This window comes from Chiloscyllium plagiosum, unplaced genomic scaffold (assembly GCF_037043375.1).
Source record: "Chiloscyllium plagiosum isolate Xiang-an unplaced genomic scaffold, Cpla_swu_hap1 HiC_scaffold_9, whole genome shotgun sequence".
Taxonomy (NCBI): Eukaryota; Metazoa; Chordata; class Chondrichthyes; order Orectolobiformes; family Hemiscylliidae; genus Chiloscyllium; species Chiloscyllium plagiosum.
Genome location: NW_028270147.1, coordinates 1,536,901 through 1,559,768, shown reverse-complemented (window position 1 = coordinate 1,559,768; position 22,868 = coordinate 1,536,901). Strand labels below are relative to the sequence as shown.

Below are 22,868 nucleotides of genomic sequence, written 5' to 3'. Positions count from 1 at the left end.
TCTGCTAGGAGCTCCCTCACCACCAGACGCCTGGAGGAAGAACGCCTCATCTTCCGCCTCGGAACACTTCAACCCCAGGGCATCAATGTGGATTTCAACAGCTTCCTCATTTCCCCTTCCCCCACCTCATCCTAGTTTCTAACCTCCAGCAACACTGTCCCCCTTGACTTGTCCGGACTTGTCCGACCTGCCCAGCTCCTTTTCCACCTATCCACTCCACCCTCTCCTCCCTGACCTATCACCTTCATCTCCTCCCCCACTGACCTATTGTACTCTATGCTACTCTATCCCCACCCCCACCCTCCTCTAGCTTATCTCTCTACGCTTCAGGCTCTCTGCCTTTATTCCTGATGAAGGGCTTTTGCCTGAAACGTCGATTTCGAAGCTCCTCGGATGCTTCCTGAATTGCTGTGCTCTTCCAGCACCACTGATCCAGAATCCATGTATACCACAACAACTGCCCTACCCTCAACTGCACGCTTGGTCACCTTCTCAAAAAACTCAATGAGGTTTGTGAGACACGACCTGCCCTTGATGAAACTACGTTGACTATCTGAAATCAAATTATTGCTTGCCAGATGATTATAAATCTTATCTCTTCTAATCCTTTCCAAAACCTTTCCTACAACAGAGGTAAGGCTCACTGGTCTACATTTATCTGGGTCAACTCTGCTGCCCTTCTTGAACAAGGGCACAACATTTGCAATCCTCCAGTTCTCTGGTACTAAACCTGTCGATAATGACAATGAAAATATCAAAGCCAAAGGCTCTGCTATCTCCTCCCTAGCTTCCCAGAGAATCCTCAGATAAATCCCATCTGGCCCAGGGGTCTTGTCACCTTTTCATCCTTCTAGAATTGATAACACCTGTTCATAACTAACCTTGATCCTTTCTAGTCTAATATCTCATATCTCATTCTTCTCCTCTACAATATTCACCTTTTCTTGAGTGAAAACTGATGAGAAATGTTCATTTAGCACCTCTCCGATCTTCACAGGGTCCACACTTAACTTCCCACTTCTATCTTTGACTGGCCCTATCCGTGTCATCCTTTTATTCTTCACATACCTATAGAAAGCTTTAGGGTTCTCCTTTATTTATTTGCTAAAGACTGCTTGTGTCCTCTCTTTGCTCTTCTTAACTCTCTCTTTAAATCCTTCCTAGTTGATCTGTACCTTTCCATCGCCTCATCTCATCAAGTCATAGTCATAGAGATGTACAGCATGGATACAGACCCTTTGGTCCAACTCGTCCATGCCGACCAAATATCCCAACCCAATCTAGTCCCACCTGCCAGCACCTGGCCCATAACCCTCCAAACCCTTCCTATTCATACACCCATCCAAATACCTCTTAAATGTTGCAATTGTACCAGCCTCCACCACTTCCTCTGGAAGCTCATTCCATTCACGTACCACTCTCTGTGTGAAAATGCTGCCTCTTAGGTCTCCTTTATATCTTTCCTCTCTCACCCTAAACCTATGCCCTCTAGTTCTGGACTCCTCGAGCACAGGGAGAAGACTTTGTCTATTTACCCTATCCATGCCCCTCATAATTTTGTAAACCTCTATAAGATTGCCTCATCAACACATAAGCCTCCTTCTTCCATTTAACAGGAGATGCAATTTCTGAAACAAACCACGGTTCCGTTACCTTATCACTTCCTGCCTGACAGGGACATATCTATCAAGTTCACGCAATATCTGTTCCTGAAACCAGTTCCATATTTCTATTGTCTGCATCCCCTGCATTTTGTTACCCCATTCTATGCATCCTAATTCATGCCTAATGGCATTATAATTGCCCTTGCCCCATCAATAACGCTTGACCTGTCCCCTTTTCATCGCTAAACTAAACATAACTGAATTATGGATTAGTGGTGCTAGAAGAGCACAGCAGTTCAGGCAGCATCCGAGGAGCAGTAAAATCAATGTTTCGGGCAAAAGCCCTTCATCAGGAATAAAGGCAGAGAGCCTGAAGGGTGGAGAGATAAGCTAGAGGAGGGTGTGGGTGGGGAGAAAGAAGCATAGAGTACAATAGGTGAGTGGGGGAGTGGATGAAGGTGATAGGTCAAAGAGGAGGGTGGAGTGGATAGGTGGAAAAGAAGATAGGCAGGTAGGACAAGTCATGGGGACAGTGCTGAGCTGGAAGTTTGGAACGAGGGTGAGGTGGGGGAAGGGGAAATGAGGAAACTGTTGAAGTCCACATTGATGCCCTGGGGTTGAAGTGTTCCGAGGCGGAAGATGAGGTGTTCTTCCTCTAGGCGTTTGGTGGTGAGGGAGCGGCGGTGAAGGAGGCCCAGGACCTCCATGTCCTCGGCAGAGTGGGAGGGGGAGTTGAAATGTTGGGCCACAGGGCAGTGTGGTTGATTGGTGCGGGTGTCCCGGAGATGTTCCCTAAAGTGCTCTGCTAGGAGGCGCCCAGTCTCCCCAATGTAGAGAAGACCGCATTGGGAGCAACGGATACAATAAATGATATTGGTGGATGTGCAGGTAAAACTTTAGGACCTTGGATGGAGGTGAGGGAGGAGGTGTGGGTGCAGGTTTTGCAATTCCTGCGGTGGCAGGGGAAGGTGCCAGGATGGGAGGGTGGGTTGTAGGGGGGCGTGGACCTGACCAGGTAGTCACAGAGGGAACGGTCTTTGCGAAAGGCGGAAAGGGGTGGGGAGGGAAATATATCCCTGTGGTGGGGTCTTTTTGGAAGTGGCGGAAATGTCGGCGAACGATTTGGTTTATGCGAAGGTTGGTAGGGTGGAAGGTGAGCACCAGGGGCGTTCTGTCCTTGTTACAGTTGGAGGAGTGGGGTCTGAGGGCCGAGGTGCTGGATGTGGGCGAGATGCGTTGGAAGGCATCTGTAACCACGTGGGAAGAGAAATTGCGGTCTCTAAAGAAGGAGGCCATCTGTGTGTTCTGTGGTGGAACTGGTCCTCCTGGGAGCAGATACGGCGGAGGCGGAGTAATTGGGAATACGGGATGGCATTTTTGCAAGAGGTAGGGTGGGAAGAGGTGTAATCCAGGTAGCTGTGGGAGTCGGCGGGTTTGTAAAGAATGTCAGTGTTAAGTCGGTTGTCATTAATGGAGATGGAGAGGTCCAGGAAGGGGAGGGAGGTGTCAGAGATGGTTCAGGCAAATTTAAGGTCAGGGTGGAATGCATTAGTGAAGTTGATGAATTGCTCAACCTCCTCGCGGGGGCACAAGGTGGCGCCAATGCAGTCATCAGTGTAGCAGAGGAAGAGGTGGGGAGTGGTGCTGGTGTAATTACGGAAGATTGACTGTTCTATGTAGCCAACAAAGAGATAGGCATAGCTGGGGCCCATACGTGTGCCCATGGCTACCCCTTTGGTCTGGAGGAATTGGGAGGATTCAAAGGAGAAATTGTTAAGGGTGAGGACCAGTTCGGCCAAATGAATGAGAGTGTTGGTGGAAGGGTACTGTTGGGGACGTCAGGAGAGGAAAAAATGGAGGGCTAGGACGCCCTGGTCATGGCGGATGGAGCTGTAGCGGGATTGACTATCCATGGTGAAGATGAGGCATTGGGGGCCGGGGAAACGGAAGTCTTGGAGGAGGTGGAAGGCGTGGGTCGAATCCTCCCATTTCCTCCAGATTAACAATTTCTCCTTCGAATCCTCCCACTTCCTCCAGACCAAAGGGGTAGCCATAGGCACACGTATGGGCCCCAGCCATGCCTGTCTCTTTGTTGGCTACGTGGAACAGTCGATCTTCCGTAATTACACCGGCACCACTCCCCACCTCTTTCTCCGCTACATTGAAGACTGCATTGGCGTCACCTCGTGCTCCCGCGAGGAGGTTGAGCAATTCATCAACTTCACCAACACATTCCACCCTGACCTTAAATTTACCTGGACCATCTCTGACACCTCCCTCCCCTTCCTGGACCTCTCCATCTCCATTAATGACGACCGACTTAACACTGACATTTTTTACAAACCCACTGACTCCCACAGCTACCTGGATTACACCTCTTCCCACCCTACCTCTTGCAAAAATGCCATCCCGTATTCCCAATTTCTCCGCCTCCGCCATATCTGCTCCCAGGAGGACCAGTTCCACCACAGAACACACCAGATGGCCTCCTTCTTTCGAGACCGCAATTTCCCTTCCCACGTGGTTAAAGATGCCCTCCAATGCATCTCGACCACATCCCGCACCTCGGCCCTCAGACCCCACCCCTCCAACCGTAACAAGGACAGAACGCGGCACGGTGGCACAGTGTTAGCACTGCAGCCTCACAGCACCAGAGACCCGGGTTCAATTCCCGCCTCAGGCAACTGACTGTGTGGAGTTTGCACATTGTCCCCGTGTCTGCGTGGGTTTCCTCCGGGTGCTCCGTTTTCCTCCCACAGTCCAAAGATGTGCAGGTCAGGTGAACTGGCCACGCTAAATTGCCTGTAGTGTTAGGTAAGGGGTAGATGTAGGGGTATGGGTGGGTTGCGCTTCGGCGGGGTGGTGTGGACTTGTTGGGCCGAAGGGCCTGTTTCCACACTGTAAGTAATCTAAGTAATCTAAAAAAAAACGCCCCTGGTGCTCACCTTCCACCCTACTAGCCTTCGCATAAACCAAGTCATCCACCGACATTTCCGCCACCTCCAAAAAGACCCCACCACCGGGGATATATTTCCCTCCCCACCCCTTTCCGCCTTCCGCAAAGACTGTTCCCTTCGTGACTACCTGGTCAGGTCCACGCCCCCCCTACAACCCACCCTCCCATCCTGGCACCTTCCCCTGCCACCGCAGGAATTGCAAACCCTGTGCCCACACCTCCTCCTTCACCTCCATCTAAGGCCCTAAAGGAGCCTTCCACATCAATCAAAGTTTTACCTGCACATCCACCAATATCATTTATTGCTCCCGATGCGGTCTCCTCTACATTGGGGAGACTGGACGCCTCCTAGCAGAGCACTTTAGGGAACATCTCTGGGACAACCGCACCAATCAACCACACCGACCTGTGGCCCAACATTTCAACTCCCCCTCCCACTCTACCGAGGACATGGAGGTCTTGGGCCTCCTTCACCGCCGCTCCCTCACCACCAGACACCTGGAGGAAGAATGCCTCATCTTCCGCCTCGGAACACTGCAACCCCAGGGCATCAATGTGGACTTCAACAGTTTCCTCATTTCCTCTTCCCCCACCTCACCCTAGTTCCAAACTTCCAGCTCAGTACTGTCCCCATGACTTGTCCTAACTGCCTATCTTCTTTTTCACCTATCCACTCCACCCTCCTCCTTGACCTATCACCTTCATCCCCTCACCCACTGACCTATTGTACTCTATGCTACTTTCTCCCCACCCCCATCCTCTCTAGTTTATCTCTCCACCCTTCAGGCTCTCTGCCTTTATTCCTGATGAAGGGCTTTTGCCCGAAACATTGATTTTACTGCTCCTCGGATGCTGCCTGAACTGCTGTTCTCTTCCAGCACCACTAATCCAGAATCTGGTTTCCAGCATCTGCAGTCATTGTTTTTATCTACATAACTGAATTATGGTCACTCTCTCCAAAGTGCTCACCTACCACTGAATCAAACACCTGGCCTGGTTCATTACCAAGCATCAGATTCAGTGTTGCCTTCCCTCTTGTCGGCCCTTCGACATACTGCGTCAGGAAACCCTCCTGTACACATTGGACAAAAACTGATCCATCTGACATACTAGAGTTATAGCATTTCCAGTCAATGATGGGGAAGTTAAAGTCCCCATAATGACCACCCTATTCCTTTCACTCCTACTCAGAATAATTTTGACAATCCTCTCTTTCACCTCTGTGGAGGCCTATAAAAAACTCACAGCAGTGTGACCTCTCCTCTCCTGTTTCTAACCTCAGGCCACACTACCTCAGTAGACGAGTCCTCATCAAAATTTCTTTCATCCACCGTTATACTGTCCTTGACTAACAAGGCCACACCGCCCCCTCTTTTGCCGCCTTTCCTGTTATAGAGTCATAGAGATATACAGCATAGAAAGAGACCCTTCGGTCCAACCCGTCCATGCCGACCAGATATCCCAACCCAATCTAGTCCCACTGCCAGCACCCGGCCCATATCCCTCCAAACCCTTCCTATTCATATACCCATCCAAATGCCTCTTAAATGTTGCAATTGTACCAGCCGCCACCACATCCTCTGGCAGCTCATTCCACAGTGTGAAAAAGGTGCCACGTAGGTCTCTTTTATATCTTTCTCCTCTCACCCTAAACCTATGCCCTCTAGTTCTGGACTCCCCGACCCCAGGGAAAAGACTTTGTCTATTTATCCTATCCATGCCCCTCATAATTTTGTAAACCTCTATAAGGTCACCCCTCAGCTTCCGACGCTCCAGGGAAAACAGCCCGAGCCTGTAGCCTCACTATAGCTCAAATCCTCCAACCCTGGCAAAATCCTTGTAAATCTTTTCTGAACCCTTTCAAGTTTCACAACATCTTTCCGATAGGAAGGAGACCAGAATTGCACGCAATATTCCAACAGTGGCCTAACCAATGTCCTGTACAGCCGCAACGTGACCTCCCAACTCCTGTACTCAATACTCTGACCAATAAAGGAAAGCATACCAAATGCTGCCTTTACTATCCTATCTACCTGTGACTCCACTTTCAAGGAGCTATGAACCTGCACTCCAAGGTCTCTTTGTTCAGCAATACCCCCCATGACCCTACCATTAAGTGTATAAGTCCTGCTAAGATTTGCTTTCTCAAAATGCAGCACCTCGCATTTATCTGAATTAAACTCCATCTGCCACTTCTCAGCCCATTGGCCCATCTGGTCCAGATCTTGTTGTAATCTGAGGTAACCCTCTTCGCTGTCCACTACACCTCCAATTTTGGTGTCATCTGTTCTTAATGAAAGATCTAAACCCTGAAACCTGCAACATCCATTCCTCACCCTGCTCTATCCATGTCTCCGAAATGGCCACAACATCGAATTCCCAGATACCTATCCATGCTGCAAGATCACCTATCTTATTTAAAATACTTCTGGCGTTGAAGTAGACACTTCAAACCAGCTTGCTGCCTGCCAGCACATTCCTGTGACTGTGAAATCCTGTCCTTGTCCTCCCTACTCTCATCCTCCTGTACACTGCAACTACACCTTAGGTTCCCATCCCATTGCTGAGCAAGTTCAAACCCATTCGAAGAGCACCAGCAAATTTCCCACCCAGGATGTTGGTACCTCTCTGGTTCAAGTGAAGACCATCCTGCTTGTACAGGTCCCACCTTTCCCAGAATGAGCCCCAATTATCCAAGTACCTGAAACCCTCCCTCCTGCACCATCCTTGCAGCCATGTGTTCAGCCAATGTCTCTCCCTATTCCTTGCCTCGCTATCACGTGGCATGGGTAACAAACCAGAGATAACAACTTTGTTTGTTCTAGCTCGCAGCTTCCCTGAAATCCCGCCTTACATCCCTATCCCTCTTTCTGCCCATGTCATTGGTACCTCGGTGGACCACGACTTGAGGCTGGTCTTCCTCTCCATTCAGGACCCTAAAGATACGATCCGAGACATCACGGACCCTGACACCTGGGAAGCAACACATCAACTGTAGTTCTCGTTCATTCCCAATGAACCTTTTATCTGACCCTCTAACTACTGAGTCCCCAATGACTAACACTCTCCTCTTTTCCCTCCTTCTGTGCAACAGGGACAGGCTCTGTGCCAGAGACCTGGGCTTCACTGCATACCCCTGGTAAGTCGTCCCCCTCAACAGTATCCAAAACAGTATACATGTTTTTCAGGGGAACGACCACAGAGGATCCCTCCACTAATTGCTTTCTCCCCTTTCGAACAGTCACCCAGCTTTCTTCATGTCTAGGAGTAACTACTTCCTTGTAACTCTTATCTATCACAGCCTCTGTCTCCCGAATGATCTGAAGTTCATCCAGCTCCTGCTCCAGTTCCCTAACACGGTCTTTGAGGAGCGAGAGTTGGGTGCACTTCCTGCAGATGTACTTGGATGGGACACTAATAACGTCCCTCCAAGCAGGAGGAACATTCCTCTCCCTGCACTGCCATCCCTGCTAGTCCCCTTATCACAAAGTAAAAAAAGAAGAGACACTTACCTGACGTGTCCCTGGTCTTTAAGGTTAGAGGAGGTGGGGGTGGGAGGCCCTACAATGGTAGGGTCTTGGGTTTAGAAAACACTGGCTTACCTTTGCAACCTTGCACTGACTTATATAGCTGGAAGGAAAGAAAAAGAAGTCCATCCTTTCCCAGAAACCTCTGCTCTCTGATTTCAAATATAAAAGCTCAAACCAGTGACTCACTGCTCCCAGCAGGACCCTGGTAAAAGCTCCCACCTTTTGAGCTGCTGCTGCTGAAAACAGAAATGGAGCATTCCCGCCCTTGATGGGAGGGGTCAGAACAATACATGGTGATGATGGGGTGTACTGGGGAGACTGAAGTAGGGGAAGAGAAGGGAGGAGAGGGAATGTTGGGAAGAAATCGAAATGGGAGGACAGGGACATTACAATAGGAGGAGAATGAGAGAATGGAATTGAAGAATGGAAGGCCAATGAAAATGGGAGAGAGGCAGAGGAGGAGATGAGAGATTGTAGTAGGTTGAAGGTGATGGGGTGGAGCAAGAATAGGAGAGTGAGGAGTTAGGACGAAAGGTTTCAACTGTCTTACCCTCTCACCTTCAATCTCATTCACTCACACTTTCATTCTTGTTCTTTTTCCAGTTCTCATGTTACTCTGCATGCTTTCACTCTTGATCTCTTGTTCTTCTTCTCACTCTCATTCTTCCTCTCACTCTCACACTTAGTTTCACTTCTCACTCTTTCTCTCATTCACAAATTTGCAGTCTCACTCATGGTTTCTCATTTTCATTCATGTCTATTATTTTTTCACTCTGCTGCCTCTCACCGTCTCCTGCCCTCGCATTTTCTCCTCCTTGGAGTGACTCACTTATAGTCTCTCTCTCATGATTTCTCACCTTCTCATTCTTCCATCTTCTCACTCTCTCTTGCATGTGGTCTCTCACTCTCACTCTCTCATTCATAGTTTCACTCTCACTCTTTCTTTGTGATCTCTCCCTTTTTCTCACTCGTCGTCCCTTACTCTCATGTTATCATTCTCTTACTTTTGTTTTCTCTCACCTCCAGATCTTCCTGTTGCATTCTCTCCATTGCCTGAACTCTCTCCACAGCCTGCAGTGCTTTATGTTCTTGTTGCAACATCCGTTCTTGTTCCCTCTCCTCAATCTGCTGAATGATGTGAGCTTTAGCCCTGAGATAGCAGAGGGCAAAATTAGATCTAATCCTAATCTCTTCCTCCCTTCTCTTTTCCAGCTTCTTTCTTTATCTTCTTCTCTCTCTCTGTCTCCATGTCTCTTTCTCTCTCTCTGTTTCCTTGACCCCTCTCATTCCATTTCAGGCCATAACCATTCTCTGCCTTCATCCCACTACCTCTTTCTCTTACTTGTTGTACGTATCTCTACTCTGGTCTGCCTGTTTCTCTTTCTGTCTCTCATTCTGCCCCTCTATCTTGCACCCCTCTCTGTCTTGATCACTCTCTTTTTTGTCGTTTCCTTTGTTTGTTATGCTCCCTACCTTTTGTCTCGCTCCCTGTCTTAATCACTCCCTTTTTGTCCCTCTTCTCTCTCTTTCTCACATTCCTCAGTCCTCAGTCGTCATCTCCATATCTGCATCTCTTTCGTGCTTGCTCTGCATCTCTCCCTCCCTGATTTATTTATTCTATCCGTATGTATATATCTCACTTCATTTTTCACTCACTCTCTCACCAACTCTTTCTTGCTTCTCTCTATTTCATTCTTTACCCATTTATCCTCCTCTCAATCTCTCTCTGAATTCAAATCTCATCTTCTGTCTAGATTTCTAAATCCATGTCCCCCTCCTTTTCCCTCTTTTTCTCTTACCTCAGCCCATTTTCTTTCCTTAAACGTTCAAGCTCATCCTGCATCTTGATGGCTTTCTGACGATCCACCTCCATCATCTTATCCAGTCGTTTTTCCTCCTCCATCATTTCCTTCTCAATTTGCTCTTTCTCCAGAATCTGGGCATCCCGGATTGCATGACACCTTGCATCTGTGATGGTCTATAGAAATTAAAAGACCATGAATAGAAAATCTTCTTGACAGTGTCTGATCAAACTTTTTAAAATTCTTTCATGAAATGTGAGCATTATTACTAAGGTCAAGATATATCACCAATCCCTAACTGTCCTGAAAGAGATGCTGGTGAGTCACCTTCTTGAAAGGTTGCAGTCCATGTATTGCAGGTACTTCTCTAGTGCCTGTTCTATATGACCCCATGATAGTGGAGGAAATGAAATATACCTTCAAGTCAAACAGCATATAGCCAGGAGGAAAGCCTGTTGGTAATGGTGTTCTAAGCCTCTGCTGTCCTTGTCCTATTAAGTGGTAATAATGATGGAATGTGGTTTCTCCAAGAGTAGATGGCAAGTTGATGCATTGTATCTTTTATTGTGCATACTATTGCGACTGTGCATTGGTGGTGGGAGGACATGAATGTTTAAGCTGATGATCAAGTAAGTGGCTTTGTCCTGGAAGGTTTTGGAACATCTTCAATCTCATTTATCAAAGCAAATGGGGGGAATTCAAATACAGTCCTGACTCTGTATCTTATAGGTAGTGGACAGTTTTACGGGGGACAGGAGGTGATTCACAGATGAATTCCCAGCCTCTGACGTGCTCTTGAAGCCACAGTAATTTTTCATTCATTCATGGGATGTGCATATTGCTAGCAAGGCCAATATTTATGGCATTATCACTCAGTTACCATTATTTAGAAACTGAATAGGATCAGCCATATAAATACACCTGATACAAGAACAGACCAGAGTCTGCGAATTCTTGACAGTTCCTATCTCCTCAATGCCTGTCCACCCAATAAAACACAAGTCAGGAGTTTGATGGAATACTCACTACTTACCTAGATGAGTGCAGTTCAAACATTACTCAAGAAGCTTGACACTATCCAATACAAAACAGTCTAATTACTGGCCACCACATCCATAAACATTCACTCCCTGCTTAGCAGCAGCAGTGTATACTATCTATTAAGGCTCCTTAGATATCACCTCCCGAAGACCATGACCTCTACTTCTTAGAAGGACAAGGTTAGGAAATACAGGGGTACATTAAAACCTGCTTGTTTCCCTCCAAGCATCTCACTATCCTGACTTAGAACAATGTTCTATTCCTTCACAGTAGCTGTGTCAGAATCCTGGAATCTCCTTCCTAAAGCCCTGTGGGTGTCCACATACCACATGGACAGCATCAATTCAAGAAACTAGCTTATCAACATCTTCTCTAGCGCAAATGTGAATGGGCAATAAAAGTTGGCCTGACCAGCAAAATCCACGTCCCATGAACAAATAAAAAAGAAATTTCTGGAATGCTATTAAGAGCTACTGCACTCCATATGGAGAAACAGAATGACATGCTCTGGAAGTCATCAACCCAGCAGAAATATTGAATGTGAAAGCCAAGCGTCTTGCTTAAATCAAGCAACAAGATTAAACTCTGCAAGTGCAATAGAGCATAGTAATGACAATATGGCCTGAAACCATCAAGAGCATGCCTGTTGCTACAAAAAAGCATCATGGATGCAAAGATGAAGTGATTGTCCAAAATGGCATCTTGCATGAAAGAAATAAAGGCAATTCCCTCAGGAGTGAAACAAAACTGATAATTCTGTAAAAACCATCAACAAATTGAGTCTAGTCTGAAGGCAAGGTAAGTACTCTACGGGGCAAACATGAGCAATGAGATTAAGGTCCACATCAGCCAGTTTCAATCCTTGTTACATATACAAGAATCAGCAAGCTAAACAGCCACTTAAGACACATGACTTTACTTTGCAGCAGTGTTCACTGAGGTGAGGGACATGATGATGTTGAGATTAGAAATAGAAGTTTGAATAATCTGGATCATGTTGACATAAGTAGGGAAGATGTGTTGGGTAGAAAGTGAGGACTGCAGATGCTGGAGATCAGAGCTGAAAATGTGTTGCTTGAAAAGCGCAGCAGGTCAGGCAGCATCCAAGGAACAGGAGAATCGATGTTTCGGGCATAAGCCCTTCTTCAGGAGAAGGGCTTATGCCCGAAACGTCGATTCTCCTGTTCCTTGGATGCTGCCTGACCTGCTGCGCTTTTCCAAGATGTGTTGGGTAGGCTAGAGGTTATTAAGGTGAACAAATCACCAGGACCAGATGAGATCTATCTCAGGTTGCTCAGGGAGGCGAGAGAGGAAATAGCTGGGGCACTGAAAGATATCTTCATTGCATCCTTAAACACAGGTGAGGTGCCAGAGGACTGGAGGGTTGCTCATGTTGTCCCCTGTACAAGAAGGGTAGTAGGGATATTATGGGTAACTATAGACCAGTGAGTCTGATGTCAGTGGTGGGAAAGGTACTGAGGGATAAAATCTATTTATATTGGGAAGAGAATGGGCTTATCCGTGATAGGCAACATGGTTTTGTGCGGGGGAGATCGTGCCTTACCAACTTAATAGAGTTCTTTGATGAAGTGACCAAGTTGATAGATGAAGGAAGAGCAGTTGATGTCATGTGCATGGACTTTAGAAATGTGTTTGATAAGGTTCCCCATGGTAAACCAATGGAGAAAGTGAATCACATGGTATGCAGGATATTATAGCTAGGTGAACAAAGAACTGGTTGAGCAACAGGAAACAGAGAGTAGTAGTTGAAGGGAGTTTCTCGAAATGGAGAAAGGTGGCCAGTGGTGTTCCACAGGGATCAGTGTTGGGGCCACTGTTGTTTGTGATATACATAAATGATCTGGAAGAGGGCACTGCAAGTTTGCAGATGACACAAAGATTGGTGGAGTAGCAAAAAGCATAGGGGACTGTCAAAGAATACAGGAGAATATAGATAGACTGGAGAGTTGGGCGGAGAAGTGGCAGATGGAGTTCAATCCAGGCAAATGTGAGGTGATGCATTTTGGAAGGTCTAATTCGAGAGCGAACTATACTGTAAACGGAAGAGCCTTAGGAAAAGTGGATGAGCAGAGAGACCTGGGAGTTCAGGTCCATTGTAACCTGAAGGTGGCTGCACAGGTGCATTTAGAATACTGTGTACAGTTCTGGTCGCCACATTACCAAAAGAATGTGGACACTGTGGAGAGAAGATTTACGAGGATGTTGCCTGGTATGGAAGGTGCTCGCTATGAAGAGAGGTTGAGTAGGTTAGGTTTGTTTTCATTAGAGAAAAGGAGATTGACGGGGGATCTGATTGAGGATTACAAAGTCATGAAGGGTATAGACAGGGTAGATACAGATAAGTTTTTTCCAATGGTGAAAGATTCAATAACGAGAGTTCATGCTTTCAAGGTGAGAGGTGAAAAGTTTAAGGGGGATACATGTGGCAAGTACTTTACACAGAAGGTGGTGGGAGTCTGGAATGTGTTGCCAGCAGAAGTAGTAGAGGTAGGCACAGTAGATTCATTTTAGATGCGTCTGGGCAGATGCATGAATAGGTGGGGACCAGAGAGATACAGATGCTTAGGAATTGGGATCAGGTGCAGACAGTAGATTTGAATCGGCTCAGGCTTGGAGGGACGAAGGGCCTGTTCCTAGGCTGTAAATTTTCTTTATGACATAGAAACATAGAAACTAAGGGCAGAAGTAGGCCATTTAACCCTTTGAACCTGCTCCACCATTCAATATGATCATGAAGATCCTTCTCTGTATACCTCCGATGCCATTGGTGCCGACAAATAAACAATCTTTTTCTTGAATACACTCAGTGACCAACTCTACAACCTTCTGTGGTGGTGAATGCCACAGGTTGACCACCCTCTGAATGATGAAATGTTTACTCCATGTCTGTCCTGGGTATTATTTGTCATGTTTTATGAAGACAGAACCAAAATGTGTTCAATTCTGTACATTTCTTTCTTGACCATTATGATTTCTCCAGTTTGTGATTGTAAAGGAAATCATTTGACTTTACTAACTTTTTCTTCACATATTTATATGAGCTTTTATATTCAGTTTTTACATTAGAATCATAGAATCCCTGCAGAAGGATAAGGCAGGGTTTCAGGGAGCTCGGATGGAAGCTGAGAGCTAGAACAAACATAGTTGTTATCTCTGGTTTGGTACCCATGCCACGTGATAGTGAGGCAAGGAATAGGGAGACATATCAGCTAAACACATGGCTGCAAGGATGGTGCAGGGGGGAGGGTTTCAGGTTCTTGGATAATTGGGGCTCATTCTGGGGAAGGTTGGACTTGTACAAACAGGACGGTCTTCACTTGAACCAGAGGGGTACTAATATCCTGGATGGGAAATTTTCTGGTGCTATTCGGGTGGGTTTAAACTAGCTCAGCAGGGGGATGGGAACCGGAGGTGTAGTTGCAGTGCACAGGAGGATGAGAGTAGGGAGGACAAGGACAGGATTTCACGGTCACAGGAATGTGCTGGCAGACGGCGAAGTGGTTTGAAGTGTGTTTACTTCAACGCCACAAGTTTTAGATTAGATTAGATTACAGTGTGGAAACAGGCCCTTCAGCCCAACAAGTCCACACCGACCCGCCGAAGCGAAACCCACCCATACCCCTACATTTACCCCTTACCTAACACTACAGGAAATTTAATATGGCCAATTCACCTGACCCTGCACATCTTTGGATGGTGGGAGGAAACCGGAGCACCCGGAGGAAACCCACGCAGACACGGGGAGAACGTGCAAACTCCACACAGTCAGTCGCCTGAGGCGGGAATTGAACCCGGGTCTCTGACGCTGTGAGGCAGCAGTGCTAACCACTGTGCCACCATGCCGCCAGTATACTCCAGTACGTCGGATGGATCAGTTTTTGTCCAATGTGTACAGGAGGGTTTCCAGACACAGTATGTTGAAGGGTCGGCAAGAGGGAAGGCCACACTGGATCTGGTACTTGGTAATAAACCAGGCCAGATGTTTGATTTAGTTGTAGGTGAGCATTTTGACGATAGTGACCATAATTCAGTTATGTTTAGTTTAGCGATGGAAAGGGATAGGTACATGCCACAGGTCAAGAGTTATCAATGGGGCAAAGGCAATTATAATGTCATTAGGCAAGAATTAGGATGCATAGAATGGGGTAGCAAAATGCAGGGGATGCAGACAATGGAAATGTGGAGCTAGTTTAAGGTACAGATATTGCGTGTCCTTGATAGGTATGTCCCTGTCAGGCAGGGAGGAAGTGATAAGGTACAGGAACCATGGTTCACTACAGAAATTGCATCTCTTATTACGAAGAAGAAGGAGGCTTATGTGTTGATGAGGCAAGATGGTACAGATGAGGCGTTGGAGAGTTACAGATCAGCGAGGGAGGATTTAAAGAGAGAGTTAAGAAGAGCAAAGAGAGGACATATGCAGTCTTTAGCAAATAGAATAAATGAGAACCCTACAGCTTTCTATAGGTATGTGAGGAATAAAAGGATGACGAGGGTAGGAATAGGGCCAGTCAAAGACAGAAGTGGGAAGTTGAGTGTGGACCCTGTGGAGATCGGAGAGGTGCTAAACGAACATTTCTCATCAGTGTTTTCTCAGGAAAAGGAGAATATTGTTGAGGAGAAAAATGAGGTACGAGATATTAGACTAGAAAGGATCAAGGTTAGTTATGAACAGGTGTTATCAGTTCTAGAAGGAGTGAAAGTAGACAAGTCCCCTGGGCCAGATGGGATTTATCTGAGGATTCTCTGGGACACTAGGGAGGAGATAGCAGAGCCTTTGGCTTTGATATTTGAGTCTACACGTTTGGTACCAGAGGACTGGAGGATTGAAAATGTTGTGCCCTTGTTCAAGAAGGGCAGTAGAGATGACCCAGGTAATTATAGACCAGTGAGCCTTACTTCTGTTGTAGGAAAGGTTTTGGAAAGGATTATAAGAGAGTAGATTTATAATCATCTGGCAAGCAACAATTTGATTTCAGATAGTCAACATGGTTTTGTCAAGGACAGGTTGTGTCTCACAAACCTCATTGAGTTTTGTGAGAAGGTGACCAAGCATGTAGATGAGGGTAGGGCAATTGACATGGTATACATGGACTTCAGTAAAGCCTTTGATAAGGTTCCACATGGTAGGCTGTTGGTGAAAATGCAGAGGCATGGAATTGAGGGTGATTTGGCAGTTTGGATTAGAAACTGGCTTTCTGAAAGAAGGCAGCGAGTGGTGGTTGATGGAAAATATTTAGCCTGGAGTCCAGTTACTAGTGGTGTGCCACAAGGGTCTGTTTTGGGACTACTGCTGTTTGTCATTTTTATAAATGACTTAGACGCAGGGATAGATGGATGGATTAGTACATTTGCAGATGACACGAAGGTCGGTGGAGTGGTGGACAGTGTGGAAGACAGTTTGCAGGGGGTCTTGGGTAATCTGCAGAATTGGGCTGTGAGGTGACAAATGGAGTTCAATGCAACTAAATGTGAGATGATGCACTTTGGGAAGAATAACAGGAAGGCAGAGTACTGGGTCGATGGAAAGATTGTTGGTAGTGTGGATGTGCAGAGGGATCTTGAAGTCCATGTACATAGATCCTTGAAAGTTGCCACCCAGGTAGATAGTGCTGTTAGAAAGGCATACGGTGTGTTAGCTTTCATTGGTGGAGGGATTGAGTTCTGGAGCCGCAGTATCATGCTGTAACTATACAAAACGCTGGTGCGGCTACACTTGGAATATTGTGTACAGTTCTGGTCGCCATATTTCGGGAAGGGTGTGGAAGCATTGGAAAGGGTGCAGAGGAGATTTACCAGGATGTTGCCTGGTCTGGAGGGAAGGTCTTATGAGGAAAGGCTGAGAGACTTGAACCTGTTCTCATTGGCAAGAAGATGGCTAAGAGGGGATTTAATAGAGACATACAAGATGATCAGAGGATTAGATAGGGTAGACAGTGAAAGTCTTTTTCCTAGGATGATGACGTCAGCGTGTACGAGGGGGCATAACTACAAATTGAGGGGTGATAGATTTAAGACATATGTCAGAGGCAGGTTCTTTACGCAGAGACTGGTAAGGGCGTGGAATGCCCTACCTACTAACGTAGTCAACTCAACCACATTAGGGCGATTTAGACAATCCTTAGATAAGCACATGGATGATTTTGGGATAGAGTAGGGGGACAGGCTGAGAATAGTTCACAGGTTGGCGCAATATCAAGGGCCGAAGGGCCTGCTCTGCTCTGTATTGTAATATGTTCTATATAAAGAGGCCATTTGATCCATCAAGTCTGTACTGAGCCTCTAAAGAGATCCCACGCAGCTCCACCATTTACCAAGGCTAACCCACCTAAACTACACATCTTTGGACTGTGGGAAGAAACTGTGGCATCCGACAGAAACTCACACAGTCACAGAGAGGATGTGCAAACTCCACAAACAGCCACACAACGCTAGAATCAACGCTGCCCATATTCCCTGCAAGTTTAATCACTGTTTTTCCTCTCTTGATCATTATTTATGTACTCTCTTGCTAAATCCTAAACTGCTCCCCAGTCCTTGTCATTCCTGCTTTTGGTGGTAATTTTATAACCTTTTTCTTTGGATTGAAGACTATCCTTAATTTCTTTTGTAAGACTGAACCATTTTTTTATTTTTGCACTGGATAAGAATTAGTAATTGTTGTAATTCATACACACATTCCTCAAAGACTAGCCATTGTCTATCCTCTGCCAACTGTTTTTATGAAATTTCCTAATCTATCATTGTCAACTCATTCCTCATACTCTCATTTTCCTATTTGTCTATCCTCCATAAATACCACTTCATTTAGTTTCAGATTTCAACTTTACAAAAAAGTGGGTATCACTGGCTAGGCCAGCTTTTATTGTCCATCCCATGGTATTTGTCATGGTAATTGAGAGTTAACCACATTTTCCTTCTTTAAAGTACATTAGTGAACCAGAGAGGTTTGTCCTTACAATTGACAATGCTTTCATGGTCATCATTAGATTTTTAATTCCAAACTTTTATCTGACCATGACTTGAACTGAGTGGCTTGAGGACAGTTAGAGTCTCCTATATGAGGAGTGGCATAGTAGCTCAGTGGTTAGCACTGCTGTCTCACAGCACCAGGGACTCAGGTTTAATTCCAGCTTTGGGTGAGTGCCAGTGTGGAGTTTGAAAGTTTTCCCCAAGTTTTACTCTGGGAAAAAGCCCTTGGCTGTACATCATATCCATACTCCTCATGGTTTTTTAAACCTCAAAATGTCACCCCTCAACATCTGGTGCTGGGGGAAAAACAGCCCCAGCCTATTCAGCCTCTCTCTATAGCTCAAACCCTCCAATTCCAGCAACATCTTTGTGAATCATTTCTGGACCCTTTCAAATTTAACATCTTTCCTATAGCATGGAGACCAGAATTGAATGCAGTATTCCAAATGTTAGCTCACTAATTTCCTGTACAGCCACAACACCATGTCCCAATTCCTAAACTCAATGCACTGACCAATGCAGACAAGTGTGCCAAATATCTTCTTCACCATTGTCTACCTGCAACTCCAGTTTCAAGAAATGATGCACCTGCTCATTACCAGTACGCAACTGTCTCATCCATCTATGCAATGCAGAGATGATGGAGAGATTGATGAAGTCAGCATAGTTGAATAAATAAATTTGTTTCATATGTGATAACTTCCTTTCTCTTAAGTATCTTTCTTTAGGAATGTGAAGAGAATCAGACTAGTAAAGAAATTGATAAAGTTACAATGGGGAGCAAAGAGATGGAAATTAATTAGTTATATATTTTCAAGGAATCATACTGTACAGAAGAGGCCCTTCTCATTGAACCTGTACAGTCAAAATAACATGCCAAAAGTGTTGGGAAATGTAGGGTCAAGTGAGCGGGAACAACTGAGGAAACCAATATTACTTGGGAAATGGGGAGGGAAATTGATGGAATTAACAATTGATAAATCCCTGACAATCTACATCCCAGAGTACTTAAGGACATTGGTGCCATCTTTCAAGATTCTATACACACTGGAATGGTTCCTATGGATTGGAGAGCAGTCAATGTAACCCAGAAAAAAGGAATCATAGATAAATTAGCCTAAGTTCAGAAGTGGGTAAAATGCGGTAGTTTATTATAGAAGAATTAATAGCAAAGAACTGGGAAGTATGAGACAAGATCAGACAGAGATATCACAGATTCATGCAAAAGAAACCACACTTGACAAATCAAGTGGAATTTGGAACAACTAGAATTTTTCAAAGATGTAAGTAGAGAAGTTGATGATGTTTGGGCGGCATGGTGGCTCAGTGGTTAGCACTGCAGCCTCACAGCGCCAGGGACCCAGGTTCGATTCCTGCCTCAGGCAACTATCTGTGTGGAGTTTGCACGTTCTCCCCGTGTCTGCGTGGGTTTCCTCCGGTTTCCTCCCACAGTCCAAAGATGTGCAGGTCAGGTGAATTGTCGATAGTGTTAAGTGGATTAGTCATGGGTAAATGTTGGGGAATGGGTGGGTTGCTCTTCGGAGGGTCGGTGTGGACTTGTTGGGCCAAAGGGCCTGTTTGCACACTGTAGGGAATCTAATGTAAAAACAAATTATCAGCAGATGTGGTTTGCTTGGATTTTCATAACAACTACGCCATGTTTTTTGCAGTCTGCAACACATTACTGATGAGGATGAGCACCTCGCCAAGATCTTCCATACGCTTCCACTTCTCACCTTTAAACAACCGCAAAACCTTTAACAGACGATTGCTCACAGCAAACTGCCCATCCTTCAGGACAACATCGACCACAACACCGTACAACCATCATGGCAGCTACTGCAAGACGTGTCAGAGTATCGACACGGATACCACCATTACACGTGGGGACACCACCCACCATGTATGCGGCCGGTATTCATGTCACTTGGCCAACGTGGTCAACCTCATACACTGCAGGCAAGGATGCCCTGATGCATAGTACCTTGGCGAGACCAAGCAGACGCAATGACAATGGATGAATGAACACCACACAACAATCACCAGACAGGTGTTCCCTCCAAGTTGGGGAACACTTCAGTGGTCAGGGGCATTCGGCCTTGGATCTTCGGGGGACCTTCCTCCAAGGCGGACTTTGGGACAGGCAACAATGCAAAGTGGCTGAGCAGAGGCTGGTAGCCAAATTTGGTACCCGTGAGGATGGCCTCAAACAGGACCTTGGGTTCATGCCACACGACAGGTGACCCCACTACACTATACACTCTCTCTCACATACAGTCACACAGACAGACAGACACACACACAAGCACATACATGCACATTCTTACACACTCACACATTCACGCAGACCACCTTTCATACACACGCTCTCTTGCATATACACACATACACCCCCACACCCACGCACACATCCTTTCGCAGGCTTATACACCATCACATTGACTTTACCAAGCTTGCACACACACAAACACCCACTCTTTCATGTACACACACACACTCTCTCTCTCTCTCTCTCTCCTGCACGCGCACACATAAGTCTATGGGGTGAATTTGTTTTTGCAGAATTATATTTGCAGATACATTTTATTTTGCTCAAAAAAAATGCACAAACAGCAAGCAGTCAATGCAGGCAATCAATCCATGTAATATTTTGTAAATTTCACTTTGGAAATAGAACCTGTCTGACTCAAAACTAGGATACAGATGGATGCTAACTTCACACCTTTAATGCATTGTCTGAGGGGAGATGTCACCTTTTTTTAGAAAATCCTTAAGTTATTTTGAGAATGTGACTTAAAAGAAGTTCTGGGATTTACATATTAATGAACTGAAACCTGCAACCTATTCTAAAAGATGAAAAAACTTAACAACAATCTATGTTTCAACTGTAAGACAGTGTAATCTTTTGCTATAAGTTAGGTCTTATGGTCCTGCTTCACAACTACCTAATGAAGGAGCAGTGCTTTGATAGCTGGTGCTTCCAAATAAACCTGTTGTGAGATTTTTAAATTCATAAGTAAAACTGAAGTAGATAGGATAAGTGGCATGGTATATTGACATGGGTAGAAAACTGGCTGTCAGACAGGAACAAGAGTAGGACTAAATTGGCTTCTTTCTGAGTGTCAGGCAGTGACTACTAGGGTAATTCAGGGGTCAGCGATTGGACTCTAATGTTCATAATAAATATTGATGATTTAGATGAGTCAATTAAATGCATTATGTCCAGGTTTTTAGATGACACAAAGCTGGGTGGGGGGGGCGGTGAATTGTGAGGAAGGTGCACAGATGCTTCAGTATGATTTAGACAAGTTGATCGAGTGTGAATGTGCATGGCAGATAAAGTATAATGTGGGCAAATGTGAGGTTATCAACTTTGGTAGCATCAACTTAAGGCACATGTGAGTGGCAGTAGATTTGGGAAAGAGGGAGAAGAAAGAACAAAGAAAATTACAGCAGAGGAACAGGCCCCTCTGCCCGCCAAGCCTGCTCCAATCCAGATCTTTTATCTAAACCTGTCACCTATTTTCCAAGGACCTGTATCCCATCTGCTCCCTGCCCATTCATGTATCTGTCTAGGTACATCTTAAGTGATGCTACTGTACTCGCCTCTAACACTTCTGCTGGCAATGCATTCCAGGCACCCACCAGCCTCTGCATAAAGAAATTTCCATGCATATCTTCCTTAAACTTTCCCCCCCTCTCACCTTGAACTCATGACCCCTAGTCCCCCAGTCTGGGAAAATGCTTCGTGCTATACACCCAGTCTATACCTCTCATGATTTTGTAGACCTCAATAGGTAGTCCTCTCAACATCTGTCTTTCTAATTAAAATAATCCTACTTTACTCAACCTCTCTTCATAGCTGGCACCCTTCATACCAGGCAACATCCTGGTGAATCTCCTCTGCACCTCTCCAAAGCATCCACATCCTTTTGGCAATGTGGCAACCAGAACTGTACGCAGTATTCCAAATGTGGCCGAACCATAGTCTTAAACAACTGTAATTTGACTCGCCAACTCTTGTATGCAGTGCCCAGTCCGATGAAGGAAAGCATGCCATATGCCTTCTCAACCTCTATATAAAACTGTGTTGCCACCTTCAGGATACAATGGACCTGAACACCCAGATCTCTCCATATATCAATTTTCCCCAGGTCTTTTCCCTTTACTGTATGGTTTGCGCTTGAATTGGATCTTCCAAAATGCATCACTGTGCATTTGCCCAGATTGAACTCCATCTGCCATTTCTCTGCCAACTCTCCAATCTATCTATATTCTGCTGCATTCTCTAACAGCCCCCTTTAATATCTGCTACTCAACCAATTTTAATTTCATCTGCAAACTTGCTAATCAGACCACCTATACCTTTCTCCAGATCATTTATATAAATCACAAACAACAGTGGTCCCAGCACGTATTCCTGTGAAACACCATTGGTCACAGCTCTCCTTTTTGAGAAACTGCCTTCCAGTACTACTCTCTGTATCCTGTTGCCCAGCCATTTCTTTATCCATCAAGCTAGTACACCCTGGACCCCATGCAATTTCACTTTCTCCATTAGCCTCCCATGGGGAACCTTATCAAATGCCTGACTGAAGTCCATGTATATGATATATACAGGCCTTTCCTCATCAATCAACTTTGTCACTTTCTCAAAGACTTCTATTACATTGGTAATGACCTTCCCCGTACAAAACTGTGCTGCCTATCACTGATAAGCCCATTTTCTTCCAAAGTAAATAGATCCTATCCTTCAGTATCTTCTCCAGAAGCTTCACTACCACTGACGTCAGGCTCACCAGTCTACTATTACCTGCATTAGATCAGAGTGGTGCTGAAAAAGCACAGCAGGTCAGGAACAGTACAATCGACGTCTCAGGTGAAAGCCCTTCATCAGGAATAGAAGCAGGGAGCCTCCAGGATGGAGAGATAAATGGGGGTG

At 45.6% G+C, this 22,868-nt stretch overlaps 1 protein-coding gene across 1 annotated transcript in view; it reads right to left on the bottom strand.

Moving 5' to 3' along the window:
- LOC122556251 (cilia- and flagella-associated protein 45-like) overlaps positions 1-22,868 on the bottom strand; it is a 176,020-nt gene that overhangs the window by 74,438 nt on the left and 78,714 nt on the right. The window contains exons 6-7 of the mRNA XM_043702882.2: positions 9,890-10,068; positions 9,111-9,240 (exon numbers count right to left, since the gene is read on the bottom strand). Of these exons, the coding sequence (XP_043558817.1) occupies positions 9,111-9,240; positions 9,890-10,068 (309 nt within the window). The remainder of the gene's footprint in view (positions 1-9,110; positions 9,241-9,889; positions 10,069-22,868) is intronic.